Here is a 20,551-nt window from a genome sequence, read left to right on the forward strand (position 1 = left end):
TGTTTTCAAGAATTTGGAAAAGATTCTGAGCTAAAGGCAATAATTGTTACGTTTTCACCTTTAAAATGTACCTCATATGTTTATTTTACTGTTATGCAAGTAATGTTTATTTATTTTATTTTTCCTTTTTACTTAGAAGCAATGGCAGTGGGTTAACTTGCTGAATGTTTCCCACATTGTTCTTATTTAGTGTGTGTTATGCAGAATTTTCTGATAAAGGTGCACTCAAAGTTTTATGAATGTAGTTTTCTTAATGTAGTAAGCAATTTAAGCGATCTTAACTTTGACTTAGATTTCCATCTTTGTCTTTAATTGAAACTGAAATAATAGTCTTCGCACACACCTGAATGAATTGTAAAACTAGGCGTCAAGAAATTTGTAGTTCTTAAAAATCTGTATTTTAATAAGTACACTTCTCTTTAAACATCATGAATTAGTTATGCTACATGTATAATTTTAACCTACTGGACTAAAAAAAAACCTCTTTTTTGGAACATGCAACTACTTATTTGTTTTTGTGCTGTGGTAATATTGAAATCAGCATCCACCATATTGTTACATATTTAACAAAAATATCAGACTAGATTAGATAGGCAGTAGGCTCAAAAATATTTAAAATGTTAATGTAACGTTATTAGAATCGTCTGCACAAAAAATAATAGACCCTTGGTTTTGAATGCTTTACTGTACTGCACCAAAATGATAATGTATCTGAATCATACAGGCATTTTTGTGCTCATTGCTCTAAAATAGAAGGCAGAATATGCAGGACGATGCCTGGGATTTGATTCCAAGGGAATGCGATCAAACTGATTTGAATTTATCCTGAAATATTCCACAAGCAACTGCTTCATCAAATGATGAAATCCTCAAAATTCTTTTGCTTTGTATTAAATTCATGAACCCATTTCTTTTTACGTTTACATACTGTGAGAGCCAGCATATATATTAAAAATATCTTATAAAACAGGCAAGGACTTTATTAAGAAATAGTAAAATTGTAGCACAATGTTTATGTCTTGTACATGTACAAGAGAAGGATCATTGTGGGATGTAAAAAATACTCTAGTTTTTGTTTTATTTGCAAGGGTAGCATAGATGAATGCTGTTAGTTGTGCAAATGCTTGATAAATGCTTGAAACTGGAACCAGCCAGAGATTGTATGAGTTCATAGTTCAGCATCATGAGTCCCTGGTGTGCATTAAGCCGAGGACACACAGAAAACTTCGCTATGTTTGAGATATTCATGATGTCGAAGAGACGCGTGCCGTGGGATTCGAGTGATGATTCCAACGATGATAATATTCTGCTGGCTCTCACAGTATGGAAACATAAAAAGAAATGAGTTCATGAATTTAATGTAATAACAAAAGAATTTAGAGAAATTAATCATTTTATGAAGAAGCAGTTGCTTGTGAGGATGAAACCAAATTCATGGTTTATTTAAGGATAAATTGAACTCAGTTTGATAGCAATATCTTGGAATCAAATCTCAGGCATTGTCCTGCATATTTTGCCTTCTATATGCTACCATCAATTTAATTCATAAACATGGATATTTTCATAATCATTTAATTAACTTTTCCCTCAACTTGGCAATCTAAAGAACAATATTAAGAAAAAGTAAACTTCATAAAAAACAAACGCAGAAGTACAGCACAATTCTGCACAAAAACAGATGTTTATGTTTATCTGCGCATGTGTGAAGTCAGCGACATTTTTAAAAAATAGCAGAGAACCAAACACTTGGCGATGTTGCCAACATAGCGAACCTATTTTGGTGTGGCCAGTGACACCTGAGATGCAGCTGTTTATATTTTACTCGTGTAGCGAACATTGCAAACATAGTGAGCATAGCGCCCTGTTTGGCCGTAGCTTTAGTGGTTCAGTAGTGCCTTTAATTGAATATAAGTAATATTGGTTTATTGGGTCTGTAGAATGTGTATAGCATGCTGAGTAGGCCTCATGGTTCAGACACTTGGTAAATATATCTATAATTGTCTCTGGAATATGTTGGTGTAGTGTTTCTGACATTGATTTATAAAGTATGCAAAGTATCTTTGCTTTAGGCCTAATATTTTAACTGCAAACCATACAAATTATGCAAAATTATTTTAGTATTAGATATTTGTTTTAAAATCACACAACAGATTTCTTATAAATTTTTTTTAGTTTTCATCCCAAATACTTTTAATTTCTGTCTAATATTCCTTGTTAATGTTTCGCTAAAATATAAAATAAAATTTTGAAATATAATAAAAATAGAATTAAAGTTTAGTATATGTGCATCTAACCTAGTATTTTTATACATTAAATAAGGGTGGATGTAAGGAAATATTTTTAGCATAAACTGGTACCTTATGTAGTATTTTGATAAAATACAAGTCTACATGCATAATACATAATTTAAAAAAAAAATTTTAATGTTTACAGCATTTACGTATGACGCTGAATGATCAAGGACAGTGTCGAGTCCAACATTTATGGTTTCCAACAATCTTCGATATGCTGGAGCATTTCAGGCAACATCCTATCCCTCTGGAATCAGGTGGCACTGCTGACGTCACACTGACTGAGTTTGTGGTAGCACTTTCAGTGCACCGTGGACTTGGTTCGCGGTCTTTGCCAGTTAATGCAAGTGCATCAGAAGGACGAAGACTACCAGCTCCTCCTGAGCCTCGAGAGGTAATTAGTTGTTCCAGTTTTTGCTATGAGAGCATATTACTTTATGACCACATTAGTTTAATACATATCTGATAGAATATCTATATTAGTTTAAATATTTTCATGTTTAAAACTAGTTAACTCAGTGGAGATGTTAGATTATAGCAAAACTCTTTCATACCTCTCTTTTAAAATAAATGTAGTGTCAAAATCATGTTTAGGTCTTTAGAACTACGCAATAAAATATAATAGAAATATGTTTTTATTGAACAGAATATTCAGAAGCCAAAGAAAGATACATAAGTATTGTTTTCCATGTCAATGTTCCTCTCAATTATTTGTATTTTACTCAGGTAAAACATAAACAACCTAAAATTCTTGTCATAAAAGATTGAGAAAGTTCTTAATTTGTTTTTGAATTCAGATATCAGCACCCCATCTGTTGAATTTGACTAGATATCCTAAACTAAGGAAGCATAGGCCAAAATTTATCGAAACAATCAGTAAATAAAAAATATTTTATGGAAATGCTAGAACAATGTAACTGTACTTAAAAATTAGGAGTTTATTTTTTTATTGTTAAGTGTTTAAATCCTACATTTGAATGCATCTTCCTTGACAAACTTTCTTAAAATATGAGTCATTCCACCTATTCTACTGATCAGTTACAGAAACCAGATGTGCTGAGCTTTCAGTGCAGATAACTGTTATATACAGAATTATCAGACAAGGTTACCAATACCTGTCTGGTCGTAGACCTCCACCATTACACTGACTCCCTCCTGCACACAATAACAAAAATCAGACTAAAGTCAACAACACAACAGTAGCATTCATAAGTAATTCCTCTAATTATTTCTACTTTGGTGATCACTCATGCTTCGTAACAATTTTTTTTGTTCATATGTAATTTACTTGCCTCTTTAATGAATTAAATAGTAAGCAATAAGAAGATAAGAATAGTTCAATTTTATAAGTGAAAAATATCAGTACTAAATGTTTTTGTTAGTTTCAATAATATTAAAAAGAAGTTAAACTTGTGCGTGGCAACTAAAGATGTGTAGAGAAAAAAGTTTACTATAATGTTGTAGGGAAGTTATGAAGTAATGCACACCACAGGTGTTTTTGAATTCCTAACTGGTTAGGTTAAATTGGTTTACTCTTTTCTCCTGATAAGAGTTTACTGATCATAATGCGTTAACCATTTAGTTTCTGAATTAGTTTATTTTGTTAAAAATTTTGAAATGGCAACAGTTTATAAATGAGAAAAATTATGTTATCACATAGTGTAAAAATGTATGTTTCTGGGCAATGTATTTCTTATGGGACTATGGCTTTGTGGCTCCATCGGAAGAGGCTTCAACTTTGGGATCCTCCGGACATGTTTGGGCGAGTCCGCTGCACGAGATGTCTATTTTCGGGAGCTCATCGGCTGCTTGTGACGACATATCCCTCCTGTCCCGCTCTATATCTACAGGTGGGCATGGCACCGGCGGTTGTTGTTCTTTAAGTATTATGTGACGTTCAAGTCACATTGCGGAGAGGCATCTACTGTTGACGTTACGGCTGGCGGTAGCCATATTGGTTTATATTTTCAAAGCTAGAGAGCGCTGGTGTGGAGTGCTGGTATTACTTTTAAGAATAAATATCTACATCACTGCAACCACACTCATATGCTTTAGTTAGCGGCGCCAAATTCAACCATCAGAGGCACACCAAGGTTAAACCCAGACTCTGCCATCTTTATTACTGCTGCCAAATTCAGACACCAGAGGCATGCCAAGTTTAAAAAAATACAGTTGGCTGCTAGGGACCGCCATCTTTTTTTATAGTGCCGCCAACTTTTAAAAGTACCGTCTGCTGTAGGCCACCATCTTTTTTATTGTACTGACGGTAAATTCAAACACCTGAAGCACGCCACGACAACCAAATTCATATAAAAAAAACATAAATTGTAAAAGACACCATCTTGGTTTTCCATGAGGACTAAAGACATAGACGACTATCTTGAATGGGGCACCCAAGGATATTCATTTTAAATTTCCACAACACATTATAGTGTTAAACATAAAGTGATAGCATAGATATAGGCATAGTATGTGTATTAAATATAAAATATTTTTATATGTATGCCTATAACAAAATATAGGCATAGTATGTTTATTACATTAAAAAAGTTATAGTATATAAGTAAGTATAGTTTGGGCATATCATAATTATAAAAACATGTATATCATTTTATATTTTTTTATAGTTAAGTGTATCCTTATAAAGATATATAAATAAATTATGTATTACATAAAAAGATCTTTATACCTGTATGCTTAAAGGAATAGTGATACATCTGATTATAGGAATAGTAATAGAGATAGAACCATGTATGCTTATAAAGGTACATGGATAGAATATTTACCAAATAAGTCTTTATATTTGTACAATTATTTATTCTTAAAAGTACACCTTCATAGAGGTACTTTTCTTGCTATTAAATCAATTCTTGCTTTAAATAATTTGCAGTGATATATATGGCCAAACAAGTATCCTTTATAGTGTTACATCTTCTGTTATAGCTATAATAAATATGTTGTTGTAGTAATGCCCAAACATAGCCCTCTCTCTCATCTCTCATGTATACTTATTCAGACATACTTATTTTTCAGTTCATTATAGTGACAATGTTAAACTATCTCTTGCCAGCATAGCTCTGCGAGATGCGGGCACGCCGGCCGCAACCTTTTTGGGAACGACTAAAGTATTTTAAAAACTGAAAGTGCAACTCTCTCGCGGCATGTGTCAGAACGCAAGCCACAAAGGTTTGAAAACAAATTATTTAAGTTACTTGTATGCAATCAATTGGAAAAATTATGTATATGTAAACCTCTAGACCTCACCTACAACAAATGTTATGTACTATCTTTTTTTTGGCATGCATAAAATAATTATATTAGTATATAAAAGGTTTTGGCGTATAAGGAAACTAAATTATTTACTGCAGTAGATCCCTTTGTGTTAAATAAAAAAATTATATATTTATTAAGATGGGTCCTCTTTCTTAATGTCTGTAATGATCTGCAGACATTTTTTAATATTCTTAAATTTTTATCACATAAGAACTGTTATTGTAAAACTACTCATCTTTTTTTAAAATATTTATTGGTAATAAAACATTTTATTATTGTGAAAACATACTTTCCTAAAAAAAAAATCAAGCAATTATTCCATTAAAAATGTTTATCAAAATTTATAAATAATAAAACAGAATCCAAAAGGAAGGTATATTAGACCAAACAACCTTCATACTATTAACACAATGTGATGTCTCATCAATAACAATTAAAAAGTTTCATAAGTAGATAGATTTTAAGTAAAAAATATATATTTCATCTCAATAAAAAATATTTATTTATTTATTCTGCTTTTCTACTTTTATAGTTTTATTTAATATTAAAAAAAATATATTTTATACTGTTGAGTAGACTATCTCTCTCTTCTTGACATTCTCTTAAAGTGGCAGAATATGTGTATGGTGACCTGCAAGACACTGCATTGAATGCCTAAAAAACTAAGCAATCCATCATGATGAAACCTACATTTATAATAAAAAATAAGAATACTAGGAAATTAAAAAATACATTGCAAATACATTTTATATATACAATATTTTTAAAATATATATATATATTTAAGCTACTTCTTTTTAGTTTACACACACACAAACATAATGTACACACAGGCACACACATATGCATACACAGACACACAGACAGACACACACCCAAAAAAAGACACACTTGCAGACACACACAGACAGACACACAGAGTCACACACAGAGTGAGACAGACTCAGAGACAGACAGATGCTTCCTCCTAGCTCCATCTCACTTACTCCCCAGCAGGCACTTACACTGAAGACACTAATCCACACAAACCCAAATATAGAAACACAGTGCAGGAAAATGCACACAACAAAAAAGTCAAATGCTCAAAATTGCATATCCTTGTAAATACATATCATCTGTCGTATACTTGTCACGAAATGGCACTGGTAAAATCAACAAAGAACATACAAAATTGTAATACATACAGATGACGCATAAAAAAACACCAGGAAATATACAAGAAAACGTACTGAACAGTAACAATCCTCGGGTAACGATGACTACTACCGTCAACAGTGTCTTAGGTATTGTGGTACATACAATTTTTTACTTTGCCATTATTCTGCATAACCGTAGGGCAGCATATGAATTCCATCGTTACAAATATTGCGCTTATCATCCAGCCAGCTCAGAGCCAATTTGTTGCTGCACTCTGTGTAGAGTTTGAACTTGTGTGAACATATGGTGAGTACATTCACCAGCATCAGACGGTGCTAGGGCTGCCACGTAGTCTTGAAATTTTATTTTGTTTGCACAATAATTTTTGTATTCCTTTGGCCTTCTTCATTGAATCATTTCCGCAATTGTAGGTATACATCTTGAAACACAAACCTATAATCTCGCTCATTACCATACCTTCGCACTCGTACTTAAATTTGCCCACTACATTCTTGTTGGTGGGCAAATAACATTACTGGCAGGATATGCGGAAGTGTCCAACTTTTTCAGAAATTATACATCATTGTGTAAATCTTGGTAAAAGTCCTTGGTTTACAATTCATACATAAAGCTATCTGTTTCAGTATGTGCTAGTTTCAGCCTGTCTCCATACTTAGGCTTCATGATCTCATAATGAAAATGAAACATTAATGTTTTGGAACGGTCCAGAACTGTAAAACCAGCTTACAGTGGTTTGTCAAAAATTATTTTTCATGTGGCTATTGAACAAGTGCTAGATTTTCTCTAAAGATGATACGGTCTAGATAGACACTTCGGTTTCGCAACCAGTTTCTTTAGCCTTCTCTCCAAACACACTAAGCTTCATGCATAAACGCTTAGTTTGTCCTCTAATAATTTACGGAAGGTCGTATTATTACTAAGCTCGAAAAATTCCTCCTGGAAGTCGTTCTTGGCAATCTGACGTTTCCATGTGTTCAGGTCGATGAAAGACTTGAGCCAAGGCGACCCGGTGGACCTTAGTTATCTTACGCTTGTGCTGTATAGTCTGCTTCAGGTTTCAATAATGGATAAAATAGTTCTTCTTGTTCTTGAGAGTCATCAGTAGCTTGGCCTGTTGCGTACCTGGTGGACACTGGTGTTCAGGCAAGAAGGGCAGGTCTTTGTGCTTCTGATGAAGGTGTGCAGGGTAGTCGACATCTACCTCTAGGAAGTAACCTGTCAAACCATCATTGGGTACCATCATTATTTTAATTTCCAAATCACGCCATTTGAAGATGGTCATGGTCCACCAATAAAAATTGTTCAAAACTATGTACTGCAGGTAGGTAGGAGTTTTTTGCCTTGGGGTACCGTTTTATGCACTGAGATACACCTCCATGGATGCCAGCTTCCACAAACAAGTACTTAACATAATCGATGAATAGCTCCAGCTGGACACCAGTTATCCTCAGTATGGTGTCAAAGCCAAAGCCTGCTGCACTTAGGTAGTGTGCACAATCAAGTTAGTAATTAACAACACACAGGGATAAAATTCTTCAAATACATCAGCAAGAATACCTACATCTGTTTACAAATATCGGTCGCTGTGTTCACAGAGAGTTTTACATGAAAATGTGTTCCTTACATACATCCTGTGCATTAACTCAATCAGCTTCACTGATTTCGAAGTCTAACGGACAGTTGTGAAATGCCTCCATTCCTGGCAGCTGTGGATCATCCAGTCTTACCCAACTGTTTAAATAATCATATAAAAGACACCTTTCCGCATGACCAGTTGTAGGTGGTCGGACTAAAGAACTTGGATGTATTGTGAAATTGAGACTCAGGCAAGTATGAGGCAAGCGAAGCCAAAGATCTACACAGTGAACAAAAATTAATCAACATATTTGATGGAGAATTCATTAGTAATTTTTTTCAAAAAAATGATCAGTTTGAGCCAGCGCACCGGGGATGCCAAGGGAAGACATCTACGGCGTGCCAAAAATGCTTTAGAGATCCTCCTCGACTGAGATGTTTCCCCTCCTTATTTCCTTACCTCGTTTCCTCTCCTTGTTCCCCCTTTCCCTTGTGTAGTGTCTTGGTTGCATGGCAACGTTTCCCCTCCGCGCCTGCGCTGTGAGTTCGCCGAGCTGTAAACGTGAAGCTTGAGAGGTATGGGGGTTGTCTTGAGCGAGCGGGAAACGGACCAACATGTGGGGGTAGCAGCAGGGGAACCCTTCTGGACTGTGGTCACGAGGACGGCGTGCCAAGTAAGTTGACGTAATAGATTGCGGCCTTATTTCAAATTTTCGTTTGGCACCGTCTTACTAAACTCCATTTCAATTTAATGTCTGTCTGGGCCATGTTTCTTCATTTATCGCTTAGTCATGCAGAAACCTCCACCTATTTGGTCTGCTTAGCTCTCTTCTTGTAAGCGCCCGCGCTGTCTAATGGGACCTGTAAATTATCTGTGTGGGTTGTTGACGCAACACGCGTGCTTAGCATGAATCATTAATGTTTGTATCATTTTATTCTATATTTGTGATTTGTATTTCCTGTAATTAATGAAGCCTCATGGTATAGTAATCATTACTGTAATTTCTGCAACTCTTAGTTTTGCTTATTAATCATTTGGGATTGTAATGTCTGCAGCTTTTAATATTGTTTATTAATCACGTTCGTAATATCCAGGGCTAAGATTTGAATTGTTCATACAATTGGCTTTGTGTCTGCTGTGCAGATGTGCTCTATGTGCTGCAGCATGAGTTATAACCTGTTATCAGAAAATATAAACCTATTTGCATGGAACCCTCTTTGTTTCCTTACAAGCAACTGTGAACTAACTTGAGTCCTTTGAGGCTCATTACTATGATTTTATGTGAATCAGGAAGGGCTTAAGACCGTACTTTCGTTCTTGTTTTTGCTATTAATCCCTTCGCCGGTTCATGTTTTTCCTGATTATGTGGGATGATGAATACTTGTTGTGTGTCATACCCAAGCTGTATTATGGTAAAGTTTTTGTCCCAAATCAAATTGTGAAAACATACTACCATTAATTCTTTATATGAATTGTTGGCAGTTTTGAGGCCTTTCCCAGTAAAATGATTGTGATCCATCACATTTTCAGTTTGGGTGAATTCGGAGGTACAGTAAGTATTTCTTGGCCTGGAAGTACCTAGTCTGAATGTTCAGCGGGTGCTGTCATTGACGGTTTCCATAAAGTTTTTGTCTGCATGAGGACTTCTATACATAATGGGCTGTTGCAGTAATGAATATGTAGAGTTCTGGGGATGGCATCATTGACTACTTTGATATACACACAAAATCTTTGTGGTAAGTAAGTTCTTTCGGTCAGTATAAGTGTAAGAGCTCTTGAGGTTTGGTTCACAGGTAGACAACAGTTGAAGAATAGCCTCGAAGTTACGGTAGGCTTTAATTGGTAGTTTTCCCATGTGATTTTATTTCTTGAATTTGATCACTGGCAACTTCCCGTTCATGGATCGAGGTATCTCGACTCATGCAGAAATTTGTGTCCTACAGTAACTATGGGTTTGTTGAGGCACTGTTATCCTGGAAGGGCCTATTTTCTTAGCTGATCATCAAAATAAGTAAAGCTTTGCTTGCAGATGTTAATTTATCACACACAGTAATCTGTAAACTGAGGTCGAACTAGTTTAGAAAAATTCTTAATGTAGCAGAAGTGTGCATTATACATATTTGTTTTTCAGCAAAAGAAGATAGGAATAATAAGATTTTTCTTCTGTCACACATACACATACAACATTTTCATTGTCATCAACAGTTAAATGTGCTGTAATAGTGTCGGGAAGTCAATACCAGAGAAGTCAAACTTATGTTCAAGGGCGTGATAAATTTTGGTAATACACTCTGAGTGTTCACATTCAATAAACCTTTCCACATCAACCACTTGAAACAACATTGATCACAAATGTTCTTCGGGTTGCTCACTGCATGCTTGTTCTTCACAGTCAGACAAATCTATGTATGTATGATGAGACACGCAGCGGGTCCAGTTTGTTGATCCTTAACTGAAGTTGTCTTACCGCTATCAGAATCCATCCCGAGCCATTAAACATACAGTCAAACCTCATTATTACAAACCTTAAGGGACCATAATTTTAGCACTTTGTAATAAGGAGGGTTTGTATTAACCAAACTATTGGGATATCACGACAAAAAAAATTGATTGAACTTTAAATGCCTATATTTACAACCATATAGAAAATTATATACGTACACTATTGGTAGTATAAGCTGGCTTCACTACATGTATAACAATTTGTAAACACTGAAGAAAACACACACCATGAAACACAGAATAAATCATAATACAAACTTCAAAAAAACTTGAAATCATGACACATTTTCTATTTAAACATTTGGTTTAAAAAAAGCATCAATTCTGGTTTGCACAATTTTTTTCTTATAGGCATTGTTTACCACATTACAAAGGGTAAATATGTAGTGTACGTATTAGTGCCAAAAAAAATCGTACAAATCTGAAATAACTTTCATTATATGCTCTTTTACGTCCTCTTTTCATAACCGCCTGCGGAGATAAGAAATTTCAATTACTTTTGGAGATATCGAATTTTTAAATTTTAATTATTGTAAAAAAAATTATAAAAATCTGAAATAACTTTTATTATATTCTCTTTTACGTCCTCTTTTCATTACAGCCTGCGAAGATAAGAAATTCCAATTACTTTTGGAGATATCGAATTTTTAAATTTTCATCACTATACCTGCACATTCACACGGCTATCGCAATTGTTTTTTGTTTACGAGTATCAATTGTTTTTTTTTTTTTTTGATAATGTTGTCACGTGATAGTTCGTGATAGGCCAATATTCAAATGAACCAATAGGCCGCCTTCAACTTAGGTGAGTTTTTAACTTTTCAAATTTTTATGCTTTAAAAAATTACGTTCGTTCCTACTGTTAATCCTTGGTTCCGGTTTGTTAGGTTAGGTCAGCTACGTTATAAATACTTTAAAACTAAACAACCATTAAAATTAATTTTATTATTTTTAATGTCCGTTCAGTTTCAAAGTATTTATAATGTAGCTCACCTGACCTAATCTACCTTAGTCCCGTTTTGTTAGTTCAGGTAAGTTACATCATAAATACTTAAAACTATACAACAAGTAAAATAAATTGATATTATTTTTAATTTCCGTTTAATTTGAAGTATTTATAATGTAACTAACCTTACCTAACGGAAAATTTCTGTTATTTAGGCATTCACGCGCACACGGTAAAATATAAAATGGCGACGTTCGAATGATTACATAGGTCTTGTATTGCAAAATAAGAACGGCAATATCTCCAAAAGTAATTGGAATTTCTTATCTCCGCAGGCGTTTATGAAAAGAGGATGTAAAAGAGCATATAATGAAAGTTATTTCAGATTTGTACGATTTTTTTTGGCGCTAATCCGTACACTACATATTTACCTTACAAAGCTTATCAAAGGCCAGTACTGATCAAGTATTGGTTGAGCAGTCTGTATCCAATCTTCAACTTTGGTCGTATCTACTGCTGCCGACTCCCCACACATAGTTTTGCCAACAAGATTGTAGCGATCCTTAAACCGTTGTAGCCAACCAATGCTGAACTTGAAGTCTGAAATTCCTAACCTCAATGCTAGGTAGTCTGCCTTCTTTTGAATCATAGGTCCAGAAATAGGCAAGTTTGCTGCACGCATTTCTTCAAACCACTGCAACAAGGTAGCTTCCATTTCTTGAAGTTTTTGGCCTCGCATTCTTTTTCTTTTTGATAATTTGCACGAACTCGCAAAAGCCGATTCAATCTTTTTACGATTTTTTAGTATTGTCGACAACGACGATTGCGGGATGTTAAATTCTCTCGCAATTTCAGTTTTCATTATCTCTCCATTGTCTACTTCCTCGATAATTTTAACTTTAACTTTCAATGTAAGTCATTGCGTTTACGTTTCGCAGTCATATTACAAAACAACTCACACTCAAAATTGAGGTTAAGACACACGTGCGTGAACAATGGAAAATATGAAAACTTTTTTCCATAGATTGTTTAAACTTCTACGTATGTACACTTCCGACGACTAAGATTAATAAGGTATAGAGTACTTTCCTTTTCGTTTTCCATTTACAACATGGCATCTTTTCTAGTTTAGTTACTAACATCGCCACTAGAGTTGAACTTTTCATCTTGTTTTTCGACCATTTTGCGCTGTAGGATACATACATCTATCTTTGGAGACACGTTTGTTTACATGACGGTTATGGAGACGTGATTTACTTTAGACTTCGGCTGTGAAATTCGTATTAACCGTTTACTTATACACGTTAACAGCTACTTGAGGGATCAAAACAACTTCGTAATTCATATTAACCGTATTTCATATTAAAAGTACTGAATAACATAGGAAAGCATACCTTATTTTCTGGGACTGTAAAAGTACTTCGCATAAACGGGAATTTCGTACTAAGCGGATTCGTATTAATGAGGTTTGACTGTATACATGCAGGGTGTCTACTAGGTCACGAAAGTCACGAAAAAGTCACGAATGTTGTTAAAGGTCACGAAAGTCCCGTAAAAGTCACCATTTTTAAGTATATTTTGGTAAAAGTCACGAAAAAATTAATTACAAGGCTAATGTGTATTTCTTGTGCACTGATCTTGTATATACCATATTTTTTGTGCTTTTGGCAGCTTGCATTTTCAGGAAAATCATCGCTTAAGATGTTCCCACACAATACATTTTCCCGTGTTTAACTAGGCCAGTCCCGCCATTTTCGCCATAAGACGTTTACTTTAAATTCCCGTTCAAAATGTTGCTTACAGCTTCTATTCTCCTACGTGCAACGTCATAATTTTCACATAGAATGCAGAGAAAATTTTAATAATAGCGAGTTGCTCTTCTTTATTTTTAAAAAAAAAATTCCATTCAAATGCTGTGAAAACGTAATTTATTTAATTCTCGTACCTTACATGCATAAAAAAAGGATGGTATTCATTCCGTGGCGGTCACGGCATAGTCAGTTTCATTCTTACTCTACAGATCGCACAACGATCGTACATAATCAATTGCAGCTGTCAAGGCGTCAATGCACGCGACCTGCGTCCATATCGATAAGTTGTTGGCCAAATGGCGAGCGCGAGCGTTAATAATCGAACTATTAGCGTTGAGTTCGATTGTTTACTGCTTGCTTGTGTGTACGAAATGTAAATTCATGTTTGGCTAGGATAAAAGAAAGCCAAAAATTTGTGCACAAAATGTGTGATGTATTTTCGTGTTTTCGTTTTGTTAACGACTATGTTTACAAATTACAAAACAACAAAATCCCTAAATTACCGCCCTATTTTATTTTCCAACTGAAATCATTGTCGAAGAGGTTAAAGTGCTACGGAATGTAATTGTAATATTTTCTATGATATAATGTGCTGAAAATGTTTGCCAACAAACGTTAACATGTTTTAGCTCTTAAAGTGCGATGAAAAATTGGCATGCGGGAAAGCAGATATAATTAATTTTATTCAATTAAGTTTCAAACTAACCTTCATTTGTAGGCTTAACTTATGTCTTTTTTTCCAGCACTTAGGCCTGTATATTTTGATAAAGAAAAGTAAACGTTCAATTTTTCATTTTATTTTTGATGTAAGGTATAGGCTACACTTAATTTTATAATATTTAAAAATTATACCATTTGACAAGTTTCGTGGTCACACTTCAGTGGAAATTGTCATGAAAAAGTCAAGAAAAGGTCACTAATTTTTATTTTTTTAACTCAGTAGACACCCTGATGTCTTCTTCCTGACATATCTTCTGTATACAGTCTACAACAGCTTTGTCAGTTTCGTATGACTTGTACATACGGACATTCAGTGTTTTGTAGGCTCTTTTGTCGTACTTTTTTCATGTAGAGCCGGTTTACCAAAATCACACTCAATAACTATAAATAAATTTTATAGGCCCAAAGTGATCAACTTCTTCAGAAATCTGAGAAATCAAATTTGTTTTATTTTGCCAAGATATATGCAGATGTCTTTGATAGAACTAGTCAAATTTTCTGACATATATTTTTAAATTGCACTTGAATACAGTTTTTGCTTCGACGAAGCCATTGGCATTTACAATGGCAGCACCTTTATTGATACTAGACCGTGAAATTTGTTGAATTGATGTAGTAGCCTGTTGATCACCTGGAATTTTCATTGATGATCCAGTAAGACGTGAGTCATCTTTCTGTGACGATAGGGAGGAGACGCAACATTTATTGGCAGGCGGAGAAAGTTCACCTTCACATATATGGTGATGAGTCAGCAGTGCATTTTTTTACTCATGCAAGGCTCTTCGGCTTTTGCTAATTTGTGTCGCGCGACTTGATTTTTTTCCACATCCATCTCTTTTGTTTTCTAGCATTGTTACTAAAAGCAAATGTGGTATTGCAGTAGCAGCAGCAATCAACTGACCGAGCTGAAGATGATGATGTGGGCGCTGAACCTACAGGAGCCACAGACGTAGGCACTGAAGATGATGAGACAGAAGCCAAAGGCACACTGGCCAATGTTTGCTTCATATTATCAAAGTCTGCAAGCAGAAAAAATTTGTTTTTATTTTAGTTGTTTTAAAATGTTAAAAAATTTTTGTGTATTGGAGGGATAATTTAATTTATAGTAAAAAGAACAGTTATCGAACCAATGACCACACAAATGAACGATGAACACATGTGGAATAAATACCAAGAAACCCAGTTTCCAATCAAAATCAAATCTTGAATGGAAAATAAACGAGCTTCATATGTTTTTTTTCTTATTTTTGCATGAATGAAAAAAAAAACAAATTTTAAAAAAATTGTTCACTTTATTTTTTCTACCAACCTAAAAATACCAGTAGGTATCTAACAGCTGACACTAGGTTTCAAAATGATTGGCTTACCACACATCACACTCGTATCTTCCAGCAGCTCACACGGTTTAAGTTGAATCAATGCAAATCTGTCAATAAGATTTTTTTAAATTTACTATAACACATTTTCTTAATCACAATAATTGATTTTAATACTTTTTTGGCAATATGACTACTGTAAAAATAACAGCTTGTCAATAAATTTCTGTTTAGAATTTTTTTTTCAATAAATATAACAATTGTTAACATATCATAGTGGGAGTGATACTTTTGTGCATTTGCATAGCTTTGAGCGCTCTCATTTGAAGCCAAAAGTTCTTCAGCACATCCACAATACTACTTTGCTTCTTTGATTATTTGATATTTATTTAAAATAAGTATTTGCCATGTTTTTTTTTTTTTTTTTGCTAATTAACTCTAGTATGGGCGAATAAAAATAAGCAATATATTTAGTTAAATTAAAAATACCAGAATAATTATAATAATTAAATTTTTAATATAACAGTGTTTGTGCTGTAGAAAAATTGTGTTATTTGTGTTACCTAAATCTAAACTTTAAAGTTTAGTATTATTTCATACATATACCCAACACTCATAAAGTTGAGACTGTTACACCAAATGCAGGGTATCCAAGCTGAATATTTGTCAGGATTTCCTCCAAACACTCTTTGGCACGTTTGTAGATACAAAACTGTAACAAAAAAAATTCAAAATGATACTGAATGAGCTAAATTGAAAAAAAAAAAAAAAAAAAAAAAAAGAGTTAATATCACAAAGCAATAAAAAATATCACTTAAACTAGCCCCTTGTGTTATAACTTAATTTATTTTCAAAAACAACATACACCCAAACTTTCCATTTCACAAAAAAATTTAAATGTACATATCTGAAATCTTAGTTAACATTTTTATAATTCAGCCATGTTTAATCGAAAACATCTTAAGAGTTGGTGCATGTTATCCGCGATACAAGTGATGGAAAGAAAAAAAACCTTATTACACAGATAGTAGACGCAGATGATACATACAAACAGCAGGACGGATTGCTGGCAGCTAGAGACAAGTTTCGCACACGATATTCAAAGAGAAGTGTGAATGCTATCGCAAAGCTATCCCTTTTTTACACAAATCAATATGGCTACCAGCAGCAGCACAGGTTCATATTCAATGGGGAAATACACTCTATAGACTACATGTGTAAGTTCATGTACGCATAACATACTAAGGCACCTAGTCACACCACAAGTACATGCAAACAGCTTCAGGCCGGATCACAAATGAATGGTCAAACAAAATGTTATCTAAGTTACAACTCCTCTTATATGTTAGTAAATGAAACCTATGTTTTAAACACCGAAACAGTTTGAAGTAATAACTATGTACTTCATTAAATATCATCGTTTGTAAAATGATAAATTAATGTCTTTATATAAAAAATGAGAACAAATTACAGTACACAACTTATCTTCTAGGAAAAATATTTTAATCTATAGAAATGTTATGAAACATTTTGAAAGTATTTAAAACATGAAGTAAATAGCACTGTAAAATTTTCATGTATTTTTAAATACTAGTTAAAAACTCATTTTGAAAGGTATTTAATTTTAAAAAGGCTCTCTCATGAAAATAATTTTTCAAGCAATAAAATGATCTCTCAGGCTGATTTAAAACTGGTTAATACTAATGTTACGAGAGTTGTAACTAAATTATCATCTCAGAAATGAGTATATGTAACTAGCAAAAATAATAGTCTAAAAGCATATCCAGCCAACTAATGGAACTAAGTGATTTTATTTTAAACTAGCCAGTTTCAGATATCTCTGCTCAATTGTGTGCAAAGCTGTTATTTAGTGACCGCAGGAGTGAACCTAACTAACAAACAGCAGCACTAAGCAATTGATGAAAAATATTTGTCCTCCCTGCATGCAACAAGCGTGCAGGGACGCACACAGCAATACACGCCTAACTGTACAAAAAATATATTTTACATCTATACAAACGATTGGAAAAATTAAAATTAGAGTATCCCACACAAGCAGAAATATTGTACTTCAAATTACATTTTTTTTAAACTTAATAATTTTTTTTTTATTTCCAGACATCTAGGTGTACATCTTTCAATATTTTTAAGTCACAAAATATATTATTTTAAAGGAAGTTACATCAAAATTTTTAATTAACAATTGGAATATGTAATATTTACAGAAAAATGCAGAAAGTCTTAATTGAAGTACAGAAATTATTTTTTAAAAAACTCAAGTAAAGTTAAACACATTAGCATATTAAGACTCATTAAAACAAACAGTAAGAGTATTTCAACTGTATTTTTGAAAATTTTGACTATTAATTTAATGTTGTATATTAATGAAATGAGGTCAGTATGAGTGCAGTTAATACAGTAAAACTCACTTAAGATGTTCCCGCATAATACGTTTTCCTGTTTATAATGTTTAAATAATTATTCTCTTGATCACATCCATATATCCCTATGTTCATTTTTCCCATTCAAAAGTTTGCATTTATAGATGCTTCCCACATATAATGTTAATCATTTCAGGAATAAAAAAATGTAATAAAGTTTATCTTTACACTCTGAAACTTTATTTATAGTTAAACATTTAGACAATGGTTTCAAAACAATAACAAACATGACCGTCAAAAACTTTGCAGCACGCAGCATGCTGTTTTCGACAAATCATCTGCTTGCATTCCTATCCTTTGTGAGGCTGTTCCATTTGTGCACTATTAGAGGCATGACGTCTGACGAACGCACAATAAAAATAAACCACTAGCCATTCGTTGACCTGATTGTGTGACAAGTGACGCAACTGATACAGCAATATGAGGAGCTAATTCAGTTTCATTGTTTGTTGAGCACTACGGTAAAAATTTTATATGGTAGATGTAATGATGAACATTTTAGTTTACTCATCTTGCTGTGATTTACGTTTTTGGCCGGACTTATACTTATTTACCCGTAAATTACGCGCAATTTATCGTAAAACATGTGTTGAAAAATCATAGTATGAAGCTTATTCAAAACTTGACAACGCCGCATGGCAATTCTGTATAATGCACAGGTTTCTTCAAGCCCCAAGGTTGGTTGACCTGTTACTGCTTAAAGGAACGACGGATATCTTGCATGTTGATTGTGCTTTGTGATTTTGTTTTACGGTTTTAAGGTTTGTGGTAGCAATCATCTGCGCCTGCTAGAAAAAATCCTAAAATGACTTTAAAAATTTTAGGATATGAAAACTCGTGCCTTGGGTAGAAAAAACTTCATGGAATATCGTATACGCAATTGGAGAGGGGAAAAATTGGTTTTTAGTGATGGTGTTATTGAAATAAAAATTTCATTTAAAAGGTGAGCATTTTAGCTTGTGCTTCCTCAGCAATTTTCAATATATTTTGTTTATAATCTTTCTAACATGGCGTTGATTTTGGTCGTCCGTTTTTTTTTTTTTGGCATTTCACTGATGTAAACAAACAGCTGCAATCGGTAGCCGTTATATGATAATTTTTTTTCGGTCCATCATGGTAAACATGGTATTATTCAGATTTAATCTGTAAATAAAATATTTTTTACCCAGTATATTTAGAAAAATGTGTTTAAGACAAAGAATTGTACTGAAAAAGTTTATAAATTTTGTAATACCCTTGAAGCAAAATTAAAGAATGCTGTAAAAACATAACCGCAGAGATTAGCTCTATCCCCTGGATCTATTTACCGCCCAGTGCGTAATTGCACATAGAGCTTGGAACAGCCTACGCGATTCTACACATCTAAGGCAAATTCCTTTGCGGTTTTTATTTTTCTTACATCAAAATGTGCAATGATGTCGATAGACCTTAATTCTTTCCTACGGGTGTCCACTACCATTAAAAAATAAATTTCAAAAGTCAACTACTGTTAGGTAGCATCAATCTCTTTGAGAACCTCCAATGTGTGGTTTTCAAGGTATCTGCCACAAAAATTAATTTTTCCCCACCCACTTTGGCCATTGTTAATGATAGATCTAATACTTAAGGGCCTTCCTACAGCTGTCTACTACCAATAAAAAAAGGAGGGTTGTCCGTAAAGTCGGTTTAGGGACGATAATTTTACGTGATAACGTCATATGAAAAAATTGATGAAAAATTGCATACAAACCACATTAACTTTTCACTTCACTTTATAAACAGTTGACAAAACAGTTCACGTGTAGGTTGTGTGCTGCTGCTGTCTCTCTTCTACTCGGATGCATCCGCCGATGGAGTGGAAGAGAGATAGATGTGTCACAAGCCAATCGTGCCTCTTTATCGCTTTATCCGCGCTCTCGCTTACACGCTCGCCTCAGGCGGAACGTGACAATGAGACAAAAAATTTTGTGCGTGCAGCCGGCATTCATCGATTTATAAGACGTTATCACGTCAATGAACACTGTACAGGTTGCACCAGGGCCTCTGAGGGTCACCAATGTGTGTTTTTCATGGTAACTTTAAAAGTAATTCAATATTTTGAATTATTACTTAATTCAATAATAAACATTTAAAAGGAATGTGAGGCTTCTAACCAACAACAAATATTTGTGGTAATGGAATCACCACAAATGGCCAAATTTTAAAAGAGAAAGCAGAACAAACAGTGCATAACCTAAGTATGTCATTTTAATGATTTTTTTTGTGTAGCAACTGATCTGTACTATTTCCCTTTTAAAAAGTTTTCCCTGTTAATAAGTTTTCATCATCCAGTCACTTGAAATAGTCTTAGCAGGGTTTTACTGTATATTATGTTTAAACGAATGCTTACTTTAAATTACGTACTTTTAAACCAAGTACTCTTAAATTTTCCGCTAGATATTTTTATTTTAAGTTTTGAAGTTACTTTTGATGTTTCAAGTGAATGGTTTTTCGAAGGGGTTATGGAGAAGTTGGGTTTAACTTACATTATCATCTACA

At 33.8% G+C, this 20,551-nt stretch overlaps 1 protein-coding gene across 1 annotated transcript in view; it reads left to right on the top strand.

Moving 5' to 3' along the window:
* Positions 1-20,551, top strand: part of LOC134528885 (SH2B adapter protein 1-like) — a 296,960-nt gene that overhangs the window by 236,863 nt on the left and 39,546 nt on the right. Inside the window, exon 8 of the mRNA XM_063362551.1 lies at positions 2,434-2,685. Within this exon, the coding sequence (XP_063218621.1) occupies positions 2,434-2,685 (252 nt within the window). The remainder of the gene's footprint in view (positions 1-2,433; positions 2,686-20,551) is intronic.

The sequence above is a fragment of the Bacillus rossius genome, chromosome 2 (genome assembly GCF_032445375.1).
Source record: "Bacillus rossius redtenbacheri isolate Brsri chromosome 2, Brsri_v3, whole genome shotgun sequence".
Taxonomy (NCBI): Eukaryota; Metazoa; Arthropoda; class Insecta; order Phasmatodea; family Bacillidae; genus Bacillus; species Bacillus rossius.